General features: G+C 37.8%; 2 protein-coding genes across 2 annotated transcripts; both read right to left on the bottom strand.

Moving 5' to 3' along the window:
* Nucleotides 1-916: 916 nt before the first annotated feature.
* On the bottom strand, nucleotides 917-5,426 carry LOC120110089 (NAC transcription factor NAM-A1-like). The gene is made up of 5 exons (XM_039124031.1): nucleotides 5,417-5,426; nucleotides 4,461-4,798; nucleotides 4,233-4,318; nucleotides 3,893-4,151; nucleotides 917-1,231 (listed from the first exon to the last, which is right to left on the bottom strand). The coding sequence occupies exons 1-5, from the start codon at nucleotides 5,424-5,426 to the stop codon at nucleotides 917-919; spliced, it is 1,008 nt and encodes a 335-aa protein (XP_038979959.1).
* Nucleotides 5,427-7,001: 1,575 nt separating this feature from the next.
* LOC103716043 (zinc finger CCCH domain-containing protein 6-like) lies at nucleotides 7,002-17,335 on the bottom strand. Its single transcript, XM_008803888.4, has 7 exons — nucleotides 16,969-17,335; nucleotides 16,668-16,822; nucleotides 16,313-16,378; nucleotides 16,036-16,155; nucleotides 15,621-15,908; nucleotides 15,195-15,512; nucleotides 7,002-8,065 (listed from the first exon to the last, which is right to left on the bottom strand). Exons 1-7 carry the CDS (start codon nucleotides 17,033-17,035, stop codon nucleotides 7,679-7,681), a joined length of 1,401 nt encoding a protein of 466 aa, XP_008802110.2. The 5' UTR covers nucleotides 17,036-17,335; the 3' UTR covers nucleotides 7,002-7,678.
* Between the last annotated feature and the right edge of the window lie 367 nt (nucleotides 17,336-17,702).

Raw genomic sequence — 17,702 nt, forward strand, 5'->3', positions numbered from 1 at the left:
AGCTTTAAAGCTAGTAGTTTTCGTTGTGCTAGGTTAGTCTAGATATGGACCTAGCCTGATCTAGTTGTAGCCCTAAAATCTAAATGATCATTGGTGCAATGCTACCCAAAAATTCCTTGTCATTGTATTTGTTCTTGGTTTTCGATCTGCTTTAAATTTCTCCGCACTTGTTTGCTTAGCTTATCAAAATTATCTGAACCAGCTTAAGTCAAGTCATGTCCTCGGACACCTCAGCAAATTGCAATCTGAATTCAAGTTATGTTGAATTCGCTATTTCCACAAGCCCACCCAAAGTTTGGGTTCGGTATGGATTGGAAGCTCTATAAGAAGATCAGTATATTACGTAAAATATAAATGGCAAGTGGCAATATGGTATAACTTTATTCCGTGGAATAGTTGGTTATAATTCATTTTTTCTCAATTAAGAGAAGAAGAAACATTAACCACACGTCATGAAAGTTAAACTTCTAGAAAGTCGAAAAAATATTATTTGATTCCTAATTTTATGGTATGATCAGCTGCGTCCAATATATGCATGGTTTGATCAAAATTACAACCTCACCAAATTATGAATGAAAAAATTAAGAAACATTTATCTCATTAATTTGTAAAAGAGTCTAAATACACTAGTCAACACATTGAATATCTACGAAAGCACATGGGTGGTAAAAAATAAATCTAAAAAGAGTTTAAATACACTTTTCAACTCAATACAATATCTACCTAAATACAAGAGAGGTGATAAAATAGAACAACTATAGAAATCCAAGTGCAAACGCATCCTCTCTAGCTTCCAAGATAGCTAGCTGCCCACTCTGAGAAGATTGGAGATCTGGTTGCAAAAGAAGATGACTATGCTATCAGGCCATCCTCAGCTGCTACCAAGCTATCAATCCACTCTAAGACACCGGCATCACTAAGGTTTCCACCATTCGATGACATAGGCACCTCCATAGGTTGGTTGCCAAAAGAAATTGATGTAGGAGAAGATGGTAGTGTTAAGAACACGTTGTAAGCTAGCATTGCCAGAAGTGGAAGGGGGGACAGTGGTGCCGGTGGAGCGATCATCCACAGGTACTCCTGGCGGTGGCACCTCCATAGGTTGGCTACCAGAAGGAACTGGTGTAGGAAAAGATGGTGTTGCTAAGATCACGTTGTCCACCCAGCTCAAGATGTCAGAGTCGTTGAAGCCAGCATCACCAGAAGTGGAAGGGGTACTACTATTAGGGTCCTTATAGCATTAGCCTCCATTCATAAATTAGTGATTCATCAGATGGATGTTAAGATAGCTTTTCTAAATGGAGACTTAAATGAAGAAATTTATATCGACCAGCCAGAGGGATTTAAAATCCCAGGCCAAAAAAATAAAGTTTGCAGACTAGTCAGATCTCTTTATGGTCTTAAACAAGCACCCAAGCAATGGCACTTGAAATTTGATGAAACCATAATGACATTTGGATTTGAAATCAATAGCACAGACGAATGTGTATATCATAAGAGAGTTGGACACAAATTTGTGATCTTGTGCCTTTATGTAGATGATATACTGATCTTTGGGACAGATCTTCAGATAATTGATGAAGTAAAACAATTTTTAAGTCATAAGTTTGATATGAAAGACTTGGGACAAGCTGACTTAATTTTAAATACCAAAATAATTAGAAGTGCAAAAAGTATTGAGTTATCCCAAAGTCATTATGTTGACAAGATACTTAATAAATTTAATTATTCCGATTGTCAGCCTGTCTCTACTCCATTTGATCCCTCTATTCATCTTAAGAAGAACTTAGGAACTCCTGTCCTTCAAAGCCTATATGCTCAAATCATAGGCTCACTAGGATTCCTAACAAACTACACCAGGCCAGACATAGCATATGCTGTAAATAGACTTAGTAGATATACTATTAATCCAAATAGAGATCACTGGATAGCATTAGAGAAAATTCTTAGGTATCTTAAGGGTACCAAATCCTATAGTTTGCACTTTAGTGGGTTTCCTGCTGTTCTAGAAGGCTATAGTGATGCCAACTGGATCAGCGATACCTTAGATGTTAAATCCACCACAGGATACGTCTTTCTCCTAGGAGGTGCTGCTGTGTCTTGGAAATCCACCAAACAAACCTTAATATCTAGGAGTACCATGGAGTCTGAACTGATAGCTTTAGACACTACTAGCACTGAGGCTGAGTGGCTCAGAGATCTACTAATAGACCTTCCTGTAGATGAGTCACCTTTACCACCTGTCTCCTTACATTGTGATTGTAAATCTGCAATAGATAAGTGCAACCAAGAAAATGCCAATGTAAAATGAACAGGCACTTAAAAGTGCGTCATAAATCATTAAGATATAAATTGAAAAATAATATTATTGCCTTAAATTTTGTTAAATCAGAAAATAACTTGGCTGATCAGCTTACTAAAGGCTTGTCTAGAACAGTAGTTCTAGAGTCGTCGAGGGGGATGGGGCTTAGCCCATAAAGATAGATCACCACGGTGGGAACCCAACCTTAAAAGGTTCAATGGGTAGAAACAAACCGGAGTGTGACTAAGAGGAGCACTATTTCATGTTTTCCTCATCCCTATGGCGCTAGTGCTCATAAAAGCAAGCGGTAGGATGAGTTCGTTTGTATAACTCTTAATGAATCCGAGACCCAAGTGGCAGGAGCTTCCTTGCTAGCTTCCTTATTAGGACTCACCTATATGTGCAGTCGTGAGGCCGCGATTATGGAAAATGGGCGATTCCCTAAAAAGCACATGATAGATATCTGCGCATGGCCATAACAGCGCAACCCGCATAGAACCCAGATCGGGCTATATTATGTGTGTTGTTGATTTAATCTGAGCCATGGACCGAGGTTCAAGGTTAAGACCACCTTGGCTCCACAGATGTAATCAATTGTCACTAAGTGAAGGTTCAAACCGAAAGGTACCTACACCTATTACATAATATAAGATATCCAGCATTTTGTTTTGATTTTAAAAATTATTTAAAAAAAAAATAATTTTTGTGGGGGATTGTAGGAAAAATTAAATGCGCACGCGGCCGAGTCTCCGTCCGCGTGCGCGTTTGGTTTTGGAAACAACCGGGCTTTTAAAGAAGGATTTAAATGCGCACGCGGCCGGTCTCGGGCTGCATGCGCGTTTGAGAAATAAAACGGGCGTGCCCGTTTGAATTGGAAACGCCCAACGGGCGTTTTTGGTTTAAATGGGAACACGCCAGCGGGCGCCAACTGGCGCACGTTGCCCACGTTCGCGTGAAGAGCGCGGACGCGGATGCGGACGTGGACGTGTCCGCCAAAAAGACCATTTTGCCCCTACGTAAAACCCCTATATAAACCCCCTATTTCATCTCTTTTGACACACGAAAAATTTCAGAAAAATAGTGGAAAAATTCTGAAAAAATTCTTCTCCCTCTTAGTTACTTCCAAATTTTATTTTTACATTTTTATTCAGTTTATTTAGTTCTTTTCATTCCGTTCTTTGCTGGATCTGCAAGTCCGATTGGGTTCGCTTTGACTTCTTCCGAGACGTGCCGAAGAAGAAGTTGTAGGGTCGTCGTATCTCCGAGAAGGATTGCCGGGTGACCTGTACGTGGGGGCAAATACTTCTTTGGGACAGCGTCTACGCGCTTCGACCTGCCTTCAATCAGGCTACTTTCTTCTACTTTTATTTTTAATTTAATATTAGTAGATTTGTAGGATTTGAATTTCTATAATATAAATTTATTAAATGCATAGATTTATTTTGTGCTAGAATAGATTTATTTTGTATTAAAATAGAATTATTTGGATGCTGAATAATATACACGTATATTATTCCCTTTAAAATTTTTCATTAATTAAATTAATAGATTTATTGTTTATTTATATGATATATTGCTAACATCATCTACCAGTACTCCTGGTGGTGGCACCTCCATAGGTTGGTTGCCAGAAGAAACTGATGTAGGAGAAGATGGTGGTGCTAAGATCACGTTGTCGACCCAGTTCAAGATGTTAGAATCGATGAAGCCAGCATCGCGAGAAGTGAAAGCGGGGATAGTGGTGCTAGTGGAGCGGTCATCGACAAGTACTCCTGGCAGTGGCACCAACTGAGATGCAATCTTTTGCTCCGTCCAAGCAGTAGTCTCATTCACAACACCATCACTGCTGCTGCAATCGTTGGCCTCATAGGCCTGATCGTAGCATGTATCCGTCTTCTCTTGCGGTCACGTGCGGCAGGAAAATCATCACCAGCTTCTTTGCTGTTCCCCTTGGGATAAATTCTGCATAGAGCCATCTTCTGAAAGAAAGATCCTACCAATTAGTGCTAGAAAATTCTAGCAAGGATTGAAAGAAAGAAAAACATGATCAAATTTCTCAAAAAGTAATAGATAATCAAATATATCAAACAAAACCATGACGAAAGATCATAACAAAATTAGATTCATAAGAAAGAAAAAAAAATAAAAAATTACATACCTTGCCATCAGGAGAGTGGAGGAGGTACTCGTGCATGATCCAGTTAGGGTGCAGTCTCTTCCGCTGGCTGTCTCTGAACTTGAAGACAAGGGACGACTTATGCCTGATCACCTCGGAGAAGCCATCCTTGAAGATGAGCTGGCCCCGAGCATTGCCATGCCAGAAGCCCTCCCCAGTATTGCGGTTCGCCCTACACACACTCCCGTTGGCGCTCGCCCTATGCCTGGGAGTGAAGTAGTACACCTCCTCCCCTACTCCATGCATAAAATCCCCTGTAGATCGAGTCAAGAAAGCAATCCAGCCATCAAACCTTTTTTTCCTTTCTAAATAATTGGAAACTGGAAAACAAGATTTACGATATTCACATTAATGTAAAAATATAGAACCGACGAAAGAAAACAAGAACGAAAGGCAAGAAGGAACTACAGGAAACTCCACGAAGTCTGGAAGCGAGAGTCGAACCATCGGTTCACTTGCAACTTGAAGAAAAAGGAGGAGAAAGATGGGGGAGAAAAAAGAAGAAGAAGAATCTTGGGTTTTTGTTTTTTAGGCAACTTAATATATCAAGAACTCATTCTTGTTGCTCTCGACTTTTTATTACGCAAAGCAATATATCAAGAACTCATTCTTGCTGGTCATGCCAGAAAAAGAAGAAGGATCTCGGGTTTCAATTTGGATTTTAGGCAAGGCAATATATCAAAAACTCGTTCTTGCAGGTGATACCAAAAAAAGAAACAAAATATAATAACATGAAAAACGAAACCGAAAGAAGAACAAGAAAAGAAAAAAGAGGAGGGATTGTGTACTTGGACAATGAATGTACACATATATATGATAGAGAGACACTAGGATTAGATCAAGTTCGGATCTTGTGAGATCCTAATTGGACGATAAGATTCAACATCGATGATCCAAATCGTTGCATGTTATCTACCACCTCTAAAATATTTACGCACCAATCCCCATCATTCAATCATGACCCAAACGGATTTGAGTAAAGAACCACTTAACCAAATCATAATCTACCTATATATATACACGTGGCCAGCAAAAGTATAAAAACAGCAATATTTGCTAGGCTTTAAACAGAATTGCCAAGGCACCATATATGTAGTAGTTCTTACATATAATGGCAATAACACTATAAAACTATAACTATCCAAAATTATCTTCACATATTATATTGCTTGTTTTATAAGACAGAAGTACTCTAGGCGCTAGGGCAGTCTGTTGGATAAAAAATTCTTATCAAACCCAAACAAATCGAGTTGCGTTAAGATCGAGTTGGGATCAGAACCTGATGCATTGATAGGCTACGAAAATGAACCTGTTGAGATACTTGCACTTAGGTCTGAGAGAAACAACCAATCCATCATTCTCATTAAATTTTGGATCAATGGGGAACCAAAAGCGGATATTTGATATGTCCCAGAAATCTCAACCTCCTAGCAAGTTGTATCTCATATGAGTGAGAGGTCCGGTGCCGTGAACCAAATCTGGTTTGCCCTAATTAGGTTGAGGTCAAGCCGATAGTCATCTGGGTCGCATGGAATCAGGCCAGCCTAGGCTCAGGTCCAGCTCCAACCATAACATCCCAAGAAAATCAGCAGTTCGGGGATGACCCATGCAAGATTTCTTTTCCTTTTTAGTGGAATGGCTTACTGTCGCGAGAGGTTTTCTGCATTAATCCCTTTCAAATTTAGAGACAAACGCTGCCCATCTTGAGAGGAACACTACAAAATCTTTCATGAATGCTTTCCCAGAATCATTAGAGGGTGACCTGAAACTAATTCTGATGGTCAAAATGTGTCCCATGCCAAATCCAAGAAGAATGTCCGAATGGCATTTACATAATTATTTCTATGATAACAGTGGAAGATTGAGTTTTTCAAAACCTTCTAGATATATAACAACTAGAGGAATTAGAGGTGATATTCACCCATGAATTATCATGGATGACCAGAACAGAGAATTTCTGAGTCCATGCTAATCCAATTGTCCAACCTTAATTTCTGAGCAATTAAGTTTTGATTCTAATAATTCAATAACAATTTGTACCAGAGCAGCATGGAGAACATGAATTACATATTCCCATTCGGCATTTTGGTCCAATAAAAATACTATATCTTATGTTTTGGTCAGATGTATCGAATTTACTTCATCAATAAAACAAAAAAAGCTATCAAGCTTGAAGGAATTAATAAATTGACTGTGGAAAGGTCATGGCCCGTTGCTCCTATTGGTTAAGATACTTTTCATCATAATAAATGCAACAAAAAAAGATGTCAACTATTTAATTATAAAACTGAAAAAACCACTATATAAAAGTTATCTTATTTTAAAATTAGTATTCAATTGTATGGAAAATGTCTAAAAGACGGAATTATATTGTGGAGCTATTTACGGTTAAATAACATGCCCAAACCCAAAGAAATCCTGAAAATAAAAGCACGAAACAGGACCCAAATTCATATCCGATCATCTCTGACACTTGAGCTTGATGGATCTAACTAATTTACACGTCCAAGCACCACACAGAAATTGATTGGATTTTCCTTGGCTGATTAAATTAAGCATTCAGAATTTCTCATGATAACACCGTCCCTTGTGTCAGGTGGACAGCAATCATATATTACATTTGAGTCTATAAAGTTCTGCTCAAAATAAATATGAGAAGATACAAAGATAAGAACCTGAACAACTGGGAGAGGCAAAACCATGGCAGCCTTACATGTGTAGACGTGCTTGAAAGCCAGAAACTGGAGGCTGCTCTGTGTCGAATTATGCAACCATTAAGGCAATGAAGCTAAAACTGCTAAGTAGGGAATGTAGAGAAGCCATGACATGTATGATCCTTTCTCATTTCGAAAAGATCAAATCATGAATAGACACCAGCAGGCAGACACATTTGGCTTTTAATTTATCAAAGGGCTTCCTGTTGCAGTTATTGGAAAGGGAGGGGGAAGACCCTAGTGCTTTGCTATGCCTCTTCTATGTTGACTATAGCTTATTTGAGTGGCAAAAGTTGGACTGATAAAGATTGTATGAACACAAGGACTACCAGAGCGTGGGATAGACCAGAGAGAGATGATAGAAACAAGAATAGAAATGGAGACAGCCTGAAGCATCTCCACTCGTGTCAAGAACAATGTAAAACCTGTTGGGAGTTCCAAACTTGTCTTGAAGAAAAATTTGAAAAGAATACACTTCAGATTTTCTCAGCTTGAACCAGATATCTCACCACCATGACCTATGTTGCTGCTGCTACTCAACGTAGAAGCTTGTGGTTGAATGAGGGAGTGGGGAAGGAAACTCCCCCTTGAAAAAATTGAACCAACAGAACCACTAGATGTGCTCTCAGATGATGGCACTCGGGTAGGGAAAGACTCCTTGGTAGAAATGAATTCAGGCCGTAGATCTGAAGATGATGAGGATGGAGCCAATGTCGCCACAGAGAATCCAATTGGGTAGGGAGCAACAGGCATATCAGAAAGAGAAGAAGCAGAAGGACTGTAGCTCAAAGTTCCCATTGGATGATCAAATTTGCATGTTGGCCCAAACTTACACACTCCATGTTGAGCATAGTATGCACAAGGCTGAGCCCCCTGTCATAGCAGCAAGATATTCATTACAAGTAAGAAACTATTACAACTCAGCTAATAATTTCAAAAGAAGGAATGATATGTCTATTGTCATAATAAACAGAATTCCAGAACCAATAAACACTTAAAAATGTGAACAGAATATTTTATAGTAGTTATACATAAAGAAACCCTTTTATTTGGAAAGGTAAAAGGAACGTATTGATACAGGACTTTATAGTTTATACTATGGTTCGTTGACAATTTATTTTCGCATTCCTCGCTACTTTTTCTTTTCTTTCTTCACACTGAAGATCCTGCCAATGCAAAATAATAGTGTTATGCTGAGAGCGCAAGTAAGCATCTAAAAGACAAACTTGATGTGAAATTACAGAGAATGTTCTTTTGCCTAAGAGAATTCTCCAGCATGACTATGGAAGTTTGAAAGTACAATCACTGGGCTTATTTTCTAAAGCTCCTCTCTAAGCTCTCATTGCTCATGTAACAAGTAACAGATTCTGCTACGGAACTATGCAACTTCTGGTACTCTCTTTACTAAAATGGACTAGATGATTGCTGGCGTGCAAGGATATTGGATATACATTAATGATGAATTCAGAAGGGAGGAAATCACAGCTCATGGATTACAATTTTGCCCACCATGCAATTTAAGGTTTTTGTCCTACCAAACCAAGACGGATGCTGAAACAGCTATATGAATGTTATAGGCCTGTTTGGGCCTGTTTCACAGGTTTGATGAGAAACAATGGCCAAGTGAAAAACCTAGATTTCACTGCATTTGGAGGCAATATAACAAAAGCTTGCTCTATGTGATTGATTTCATTTTTTTTCTAAGATAGAGCTTCTACAAAATTTATCATTAATTAAATTTACTCACATTCACTATTATATGAAACACTCATACATCAAATTGTAGCATACTGAATTTTCTTAAGCTACACAATCGATACAGTTAATGCCAAAACATTTCTAGAATATTTTTCATGTTGAATATCATGCTTCCGTCTAATTATATGTGCTGCTTATCTATAAATTTCCAGTTCACTTTTTTAGCAATTTCCATCTGTAGCAGCCTAAAATAACATGAAACTAACAGAAATGGGCAGTTTATGCTTTTGAACAAAAACTTCAAATATTGAAATAAATATGAAACAATATGAAACAAAGGGAAAAATAATATGAACTATATACATGTTCATCTTCATACAAGAAGAAAGTTGAAACACATCTCATTCACAGACTCAAGTTTCTCATCCTGCCAATTATTGTGATCATTTTTTCTTCCATAATGCCCAAACAATGAATAAAACTTCCAAAAGAGCACAATAAGTAGAAGCTATTACTAAGATTCATGTCCATCAAAAAATAAAGCAGTTCTGATTTTCCTTTTCTAGATATTTGTTCATGTGCATTATTCTGTACCAGAGACACAAAAAATGACTTAATTTGTGGGGGTAGATATAACTAATGAAAATAATCAGTAGCTGGGATCACCAGTACTGCCATAGTAAAACAAGGTTATAGAAGTAAACTGTGTTTTACTCTAGAATTTGTTCATCATTGTTCTTTCAATAATAGCTCTGGATATTCTATAAGTTTGTTAACATTGTTCAGCAATTTACATTCTGTAACATGAAAAGGGGGATTTTCTTTCACACTAAATACTTCATGCGACATAATCTTCAGAAAGTCTTCCTAATCACTTCAACTTTTTCTATAAAAAAATCATAAAAAGACAGAATGAATAGATAAAGTATGATTCTCAAAGATAAAAGCTTTGCAACCCGCATAAAAGGTGCCTCAGATGAATGGACTTAAGTGACCCAGAACTATCAGCATCCACATGAGCCGATTCTAAGCCAATTAGTCCTGCAATCATAATGTTCATACTTGGTCTTCCAATCATCCCATCTCCAATTTTGGGCTTCAACATGGCCCGGAGCTGACCTAAAACCAGACTCAAGCTGGCTAGCCCGTGCATATGAACATTGTTATTGTTCAAAACAAGAATATATGAAGAAGTAAAGAGATTGGGGGGGCGGGCGGACTCCAAAATCAGAGACAAACATACTAATTTGAAGACCCCAAGCTTATATGCTTATTAGTAATCTGAAATTTCCACAAGCCTTAAAACTTGCTGTGAAATTTTAATGATGGACGAAAATTTTAAAAACAAATTCGAATTTCTAGATTTTCTTTGCTATATAATATTCATGTACAAAAACAAACAGAGAGTGTACCCTAAGTCATATTTGCAATTTAAAATATAAAGCGGAAAAGGATTCAGCACTTCATTGTCAACCAGCCTGCCCCCTAGCCAGTAGCCTTGAGATAAAACATAGAAGAGAGGAGAACAACCTAGGGCAGTGGCTGGCCAGGGAGAAACTTAAGAGAGGAGAGAATTAAGGGTTTTCTTCAAAGAGCTGTTTATCAATTAGATAAAACCTTTTGTACTGCAATGCAGCTGGGCTTAATTTTAACATGAAACTCTAGGTTCTAAAGACCAAAGTTCATGTTAAAGCCTAGCTTTTATACTCAAGAATACGAAATCACAATTCTTAGACTGGTCCTTCAGGCCTATTGGGCAGCCCTAGATGACCGATGCCCCTAGTCCAGTGTCTTTAACCAACTAGATGACCTGATTCAACTTGTTGATCTATATGGGAATATAATTTTGGACAAGAAACGTGGTTTTGTCATATATACAACTTCTCTTAGACAGAGTTATTTTACATCCATCAGTCAGAAAAACAGAAAATAAACATTCAAACGGACATGAAACTTTCAGTTGCAAAGTGCTGACTTGACCACATGAAATAGTTGAGTTTTATTTGGTTAAGAAGGCATCATTTTCTTTTATGACTCGACAATATTCTAGTCCCATCCTCAGAGCTCATCATTGGAATGTAGGGCATAAATAATTTACTTCTTAGATGAGGCATTGTTCCTTTATCCGTCTCATAGGAAACTTCAAGGATTTTTAAATTCATAATTACATGCCATGATTGATGCCAGATGTGCAAATAAGCAAATGGTGCACATACAAACTCATGATGAAGAGTAACCGAGTAATCAGATAATCATCAATCAGACAGTCCCAAAAGAGAGCTCTGGCCGTTGATTGTAAAACTAAGGTTAAAAAAACACTTCTGGAAAGCAGAGATTGTAAATAAGAAAAAAAAAGATTGAACAATATGCTGATGATGTCATAATGAAATAGCAATTTAGTTGATGAAGCTAGAATGGTACCCTCTGATGTGTCCCTAGAGTAATTGGTCGGCATTAGCCTGAAATGATTGATGTGGCAAGAAGTTGATTTATGGCTGTAATTAGTAGTGGAACAATATAAGATGTTCTGGACATGTAACATGACATAACCAACTTTTCTTCACTTGTAACAAGCACATGTATCTCATCTCATTAAGGCCTTGTTTGTCATTGCTATAGGTAGTAGAGCTTTGGGCAGTAGAGCTTTCGCTAATAGAGTTTTAAATAAAAAGTTGTTTCTATTTAGTAACTACATTTCTAAACTATTGTGGAACTTCAATATCTATTTGGTAACGAAATTGAGAAAGTGCTTTTAGTATTGAAAAAAATGATAACAAAGGACACTACATAGTGTTTTAAATTGTTAACTATTTGTACTTTCAAAAATCATTACTATAAAGTATTCTTGGTTTATAAATTATTTAATTTTATATTTAACCTAAATATATAAGATTAATAGATTTTAAGTTTATATAACATATAATAATATTTTTATAATATCATTATAATATGATATTATTATTTTACTATATTATAAAGTATTATATTATAATATTATTATAGTATAATGGTATTACATTACTATAATATGATCATTATAATATATTAATAATGACAATAATATAATATTATTATAATTTATATAATATTCTTCGTATTATAATGTTATATTGTATCATATTGTATTACTGTACATTCAAAAATTGATGCTATAAAGTATTATCAACTTGTAATTATTTTAAATTATTATTTCTTTAAAAAAATTGATTGATAGGACTCAAATTCGGGTCTCTAGAGTGAGCTTTGCCTTTAAAAAAAGAAGTGCTTCCAGATGCATCTTAAATAGAGCTTATGCTCCAAAAGCTCCAAATTGGAGTTTTTCCTTAGTATACCTTTTTTAACTTTTGGAGGAGCCAAAAAGTTGCTCCCAAATCCTTACCAAACACTTCAAAATCACTCAAAAGAGCTTCTAACCCTCTAAAAAGTGCTTTATGGCGCTCCAAAAGCAATGCCAAACAGAGCCTAGGAACCACTATATTTTATCAAATGCTATTATCTAATTTTTCTGAAAATTTACTCTTTTCAGGCTTGAAAAGCATGCCATTTCATACTCCATCAACAAAGTGAAGTCCACTCACCAATAAAGGTGAGTTGTCAAGCAGGATATTGAACATATTATTAACATAATGAAAGGTTTAGGTCAACAAGTATGTCATAAATCCAGCATTTTTCAAGCAAGGAAACAATAAATCATAGGCTTTAGGACATAACAATGCATCACATTACCATCTACTACATGGGAAACAGGACAAGAATGGTCAGATATGGCAGAAGCAAATGGTGAGGGATAGTGAATCATGCAGATGAGAGAAGTTTTCTAAAATTCATGCATGCTACAAGAAAAATTAACTGACAATATGTAGCCAAACCCAACTAGTTTGGATTAAGGCTTAGTTGAGTTGAGTTAATGCAATATGTGATGCTATCATTCATTCAAATAATCATGTATGCACAACTAATTTACAAGCTTTACAAAGAGATTCTAAGAGCTCTATAAACAAGCCGAGCTTAAGCAAGCTGGGCCTAGCTCAAGCTTAGCTCATTTTGTAAAGTTGAGCTCAAGCCAGCTCATTTAGTTCCTAGCTATACTTGAGCAGCTCACAAACAGCTCATTTAAGAGATCTTATGAAAGCATGGCATCTTTCAAGACTCATGCATACAAAAACATGTACCTGCAAACATACATAAACATTTGTGTATATGTATATTGAGCTAATTTCTACCATTAAATTTTGAAATATAAACTATATTATTTTTAATAACGATAACTAAAAATAAAATTTAATTAATATGCAATATATATTTATTATATATTTATTCCTATTTTAAAATTAAGCAAGCCAAATTTTGAGCAAAGCATAAGCTATTCACAAAGAAATCACTCATTTGACAGCCCTAATTTTTAAGTTTTAATGCTTTATAATATGGAAGTATCATTGACTCAAGCAAGTTAGCATGACTTGGAATTCTTTTAAACTTCTTGTGCATGAGTATTATTAGGATAAAATATTTACAATGAATTATTTATAATCATCTAGTCTGGCATGCCATAAGAATTCCACTTTCTTGGGATTATTTGAGCACATTGGGTTATCCTTTTTTTCCTTCTTTATGCAGTCAAGAGCTGCTGCTTAACAAGAGAAAATTCCAGCTTAAAGTTTGGCAATTCACATCTCCACATCTAGTTTGATACATCAAAGCAATCTTTAGTGATCATTATTCTTTATCAAAAAGGGTGATAATAAGATTCAACTTCCAAATATGCGTCAAGTTCAAATGAATTTTCCCCATTATATCACCAAATACCCCACATACATTAATCATTTAATTTTAAATTATTGAAGTTTTTCAAGGGATCCTTTTTTCTTCTTTCACAAGGGTTGGGAATGGTGCACGGTTCCCATCAACGAAAGAGCAAGTATATACCAAATTGACGGGGACATGGCAGGCAATATCTTCTCTATATCTTCTCTATAATGATCTTTAACCTTGATGCCTGATTTAACAAGTAACTAACATTAAGGCTAATCTCAAAAAAAGAGAGAGAGAGATGGTTGCGCATGCTGATGCCTGTCTATCAAGATTATTCAACAAGCATAGAATTTGCAATCACAACAAGTATTTTATTCAACCAGCTAGCTCAACTTCCTCAAACTCTTCCTAGTCATAACAAACTGAAGGTGCTTCAAGTTTACAATGTAGTCACTTCGTTAGACAAACTTATCCTTTCTTGTTTTGAATAGTAATTAATTGGAGTCCAGCATCTCATACCATCAAGTTCACCATTATTAATTAAGATCCCAGAAAAAACCAACAATTCCTCTACACACCTCTTCGCCTACAGAGTACTTATGCTTTTCATCTTGAACTTCCGAACACAAAGAGGGTTTCTTTTCCCACCGGCCATCTCACACAAGTTATTTGGTAATACCTGCCTAGCCATTTTTAAAGCAAATCATTCACAGAGTCATCCCCCTGTCAAGACTTTTTGTTTAAATCATTCAAGATAATATGATTTAGAACATCTGATATACACTATCACACTCATCAAAACTCCCACTCATCGCTTTTAAGTCAAACCCATGAATCTCTCGTAGGGTGTGAGATATAAATGCTCAACTAATAGACAACTATTATCCAAATTATGTCTCTTATCACAACTCTGTGTTTATCTTCTCCAATATATAGGTTTCCTTTCGCAAATGTGAGTTTAGTAGTTAGAGTTAGTTGTGGAAGAACTCTCTGTATATCAAAAAGATAATGTGATTCATAATTCTTCAAAACAAGAAAATTATCAATTGCAGAAGTGACAGGATTCCCCGTACAAATGGATCTAAAGTAACTTTCATAGTAAAGCAATAATGGAGGGGAATGCAGTCAAACCAAGATGACAATTTAAATGCCCCAGATACACATATATACCTCAACCATGTCCTCCAACTAGGTCCCTGATTCGTATTACCTGATGCCATACCCTTAGATCACGACATGTTCTAAAGGTTCTAATGTTAATTAGTTACACAAGGAAATCAACATATGTTTAACATCCAGGACTTTTCGGGAGAGTACCAAGAGAATAACAATTTTTCATCATGCTGAAGATTTAATAGAAGTCACAGGTTGTACTACAACTTCCAGCTTAAGCACTGTTACAAAATGCAAATATCACATCAGCCTACACATCCCAGTTGAACTTTAATGTAAAAAGATAATAATTTCATTTCTAGATAATCAACAGTAGGATGAGGGAATCAGCCCACATTTTATATTACAAAAGAGACTAAAAAGAGGCGGTGATGCATACCGGACGAAGAGGGAGACCTAGAGGGCTAAGAGCACAGTTTGTTTTTGGTATGCTCCAGTCTCGTGGATGATGGTATCTACATGTGGCTCCAAATTTACAATCTCCTGTCCTCATGTAGAACTGGCACTCAGGTTGGCCAGGTCGCTCTGGAAATGTGTGTTCCCTCTGACTACTGCTTGAAGGCCCAGCTGAGGAAGATACTGGAGTATAAGGTCCTGGGTAAGCAGGGACTGAAGCAGTTTGGCTGGATAACCCATACAAATGTCCTGCTTGAACAGTTTGTTGCCCACCAGGGGAGACTACTGGACTTACAGGAGCCTGCTCATATAGAACAATACAGAATAAGAGATCTCAACTTCACTCTCTTGTCACTACACACAAAAATAAGCGTAAGGCAAACTTATGCGCCAAAAGAATTTTACAAACCGGATAAGGACCCCAACCCTGAACTGGAACAACTCCAGGAGAAAGCAGCATGGGACCATAAGACCCTGGCATGTATGACCCAGGCAACACTGAAGGCCTTCCCACTTGCCAACCGCCTAAAGATGAATATGGATGAGGTGAAGGAACTGCAGGAGACTGCACCGTTGGATAAAATGTAGGTGCAGGTGAAGGCACTGAAGCACCAGCAGGTTGTGGATGATGGAATTTACAGGTTGACCCAAACTTGCACTGTCCTGTTTTCATATAGTAGGAGCACTCTTTTTCACCCTGCATTTTGTAATCCCACTACTATGATCAGCAATGCCCAAACAAACTACATCAAACCAACAAGATAGAGCCCACTAAACAAAAAAAAAAAACGTAGTCGACATAAATCTAGGAAAAAATCACCAACCGGCCGTAGCGGGAATCCATAATAATTGAACAACACTGGCCGCACAGATCCACCTCCTTGTCTCGGGTGGTGGTACTTGCACGTAGAACCAAATTTGCAAGTTCCGGTCCTCATGTAATACTGCAAAACATTGGGCGTGTCATAACCGAAAACAAAACAAAGTTTTTCTTATCCATCGAACCACCATTTCCACCATGACAGTGGTCCAATTTCAATTTGTTTCAATATACCAAGTTCCAAAATTAAACAAGACCACATGCCAAACTAAGCATAGTACCTCACACACAGGTTGGCCCACGCGCTCTGGATACTCTCCCACTCCGGTCCTTCCACCGCCGCTTCGCTAGATAAGGTATCCATAAATACCATAAATTCAATGAACGATGATTTAATTGTCCAATTATCAGCAAAAGCTATGAAGCATAGAAATTTCACATCTCGCCGGATTCAATAGCTCAAAAATGCGAAACTTGCTTCATTAAATTCATATTTAACTACTCCATAACTCAATCAATGAACTTAACACACTTCCAGCTTGACTCGAAAGCAATAAAACCACACACATTACAAGCAATAGCAATATCGAAGCCCTAGTTGAATCAACTGCAAAGGAAAGATCAAAGGAACCTTACCGCTCCGCGATCGCGGGGGTGATTGTAGCGGCACCTCTCGCCATAGCCACACGATCCGGTGCGCATGTAGTAGGCACAGTCGGGCTCGCCGGGTCGCTCCGGGTACGGCATATCACCGCCGCCGCCGCCGCCCAATCCCAACCTCCACATGGATTCTACCGCAGCGGCCAACAAAAAAAGCCACTATCTCCCATCAGCCCAATTCCACACCCAAACTCTAAACCCTAACTACTCCCCCAAATTTCCGCCCCCAAAAATATCCCAAAAAAAAAAAAAATCTAAGAAAACAAGTAGCAACTACCTTCCACGCCAGTGTCGGGATCCGGATGGGCGCCCTCCGTTGCGGGCCTCCGTCCGTGCAGCTCCATCCCGGGAATCGCGGGCGGCCGTGCGTGTTGGCCTTCTAGAAGGCTCCCGAAGGTTCTGGAAGCCTCCGATCGAGCAGGATTGGCCTAATGGAGAGAGATTGAAAGGATCGATTCCCCTCGTCTTCCACCGCGTTCGACAATTTTCCCCCCTCTTCACTTCTTTTTTTTCCCCCCCTTTTACTCTTTCTCTCTTTTTTTTTTCGTGTTTTCACGCTTTCTGTCTCTACTCTCGGCTGCTCTCTTTTCCTTCCTCCCCCGTTTTCAAAGCGCTCTGATCTTTTCTCGCCCTCTCGCTCGGCCCTTCTCGTCTCTTGGTTTTTATACCCGCCAAGCATAAGCCAAAGTTCGTATCTATTTTTTTGGTACAAAAAGTTCGTATTTATTAATTGCCCCCTCTCGAACCGTAATTCCCCTTAAAAAAAAAAAACTGCAAACTAGTCCTCGAATTAAATTAATCCCTTCCTGTTTTAGCGAAAACCCCAATATTTGTGAAATTACGTTTAAGCCCCTAGGTCGGATTTTTAATTGGACGGTATTGCCCGGTTGCTGACGCGGCGTTCAATTCTGCGCTGGTGGATGCTATCAGGGATGATTAGCCCCGTGGAGAAACGGAGGGATGTACGCCTATGGCGTGATACGTGGGCGAACAGTACACGCGGCGAATGGT

The sequence above is a fragment of the Phoenix dactylifera genome, chromosome 3 (assembly GCF_009389715.1).
Source record: "Phoenix dactylifera cultivar Barhee BC4 chromosome 3, palm_55x_up_171113_PBpolish2nd_filt_p, whole genome shotgun sequence".
In the NCBI taxonomy this organism is placed as follows: domain Eukaryota; kingdom Viridiplantae; phylum Streptophyta; class Magnoliopsida; order Arecales; family Arecaceae; genus Phoenix; species Phoenix dactylifera.

Coding starts and splice junctions, on each gene's coding strand:
- LOC120110089 (XM_039124031.1), bottom strand. Junction 4,319..4,460: donor TCCACTCTCCTGATGGCAAG/GTATGTAATTTT, acceptor AATCCTTGCTAG/AATTTTCTAGCACTAATTGG. Junction 4,152..4,232: donor GGGGAACAGCAAAGAAGCTG/GTGATGATTTTC, acceptor CAACGATTGCAG/CAGCAGTGATGGTGTTGTGA.
- LOC103716043 (XM_008803888.4), bottom strand. CDS start 17,035: ATGGAGCTGCACGGACGGAGGCCCGCAACGGAGGGCGCCCATCCGGAT. Junction 16,379..16,667: donor ACCCCCGCGATCGCGGAGCG/GTAAGGTTCCTT, acceptor TACCTTATCTAG/CGAAGCGGCGGTGGAAGGAC. Junction 15,909..16,035: donor ATGGATTCCCGCTACGGCCG/GTTGGTGATTTT, acceptor TACAAAATGCAG/GGTGAAAAAGAGTGCTCCTA.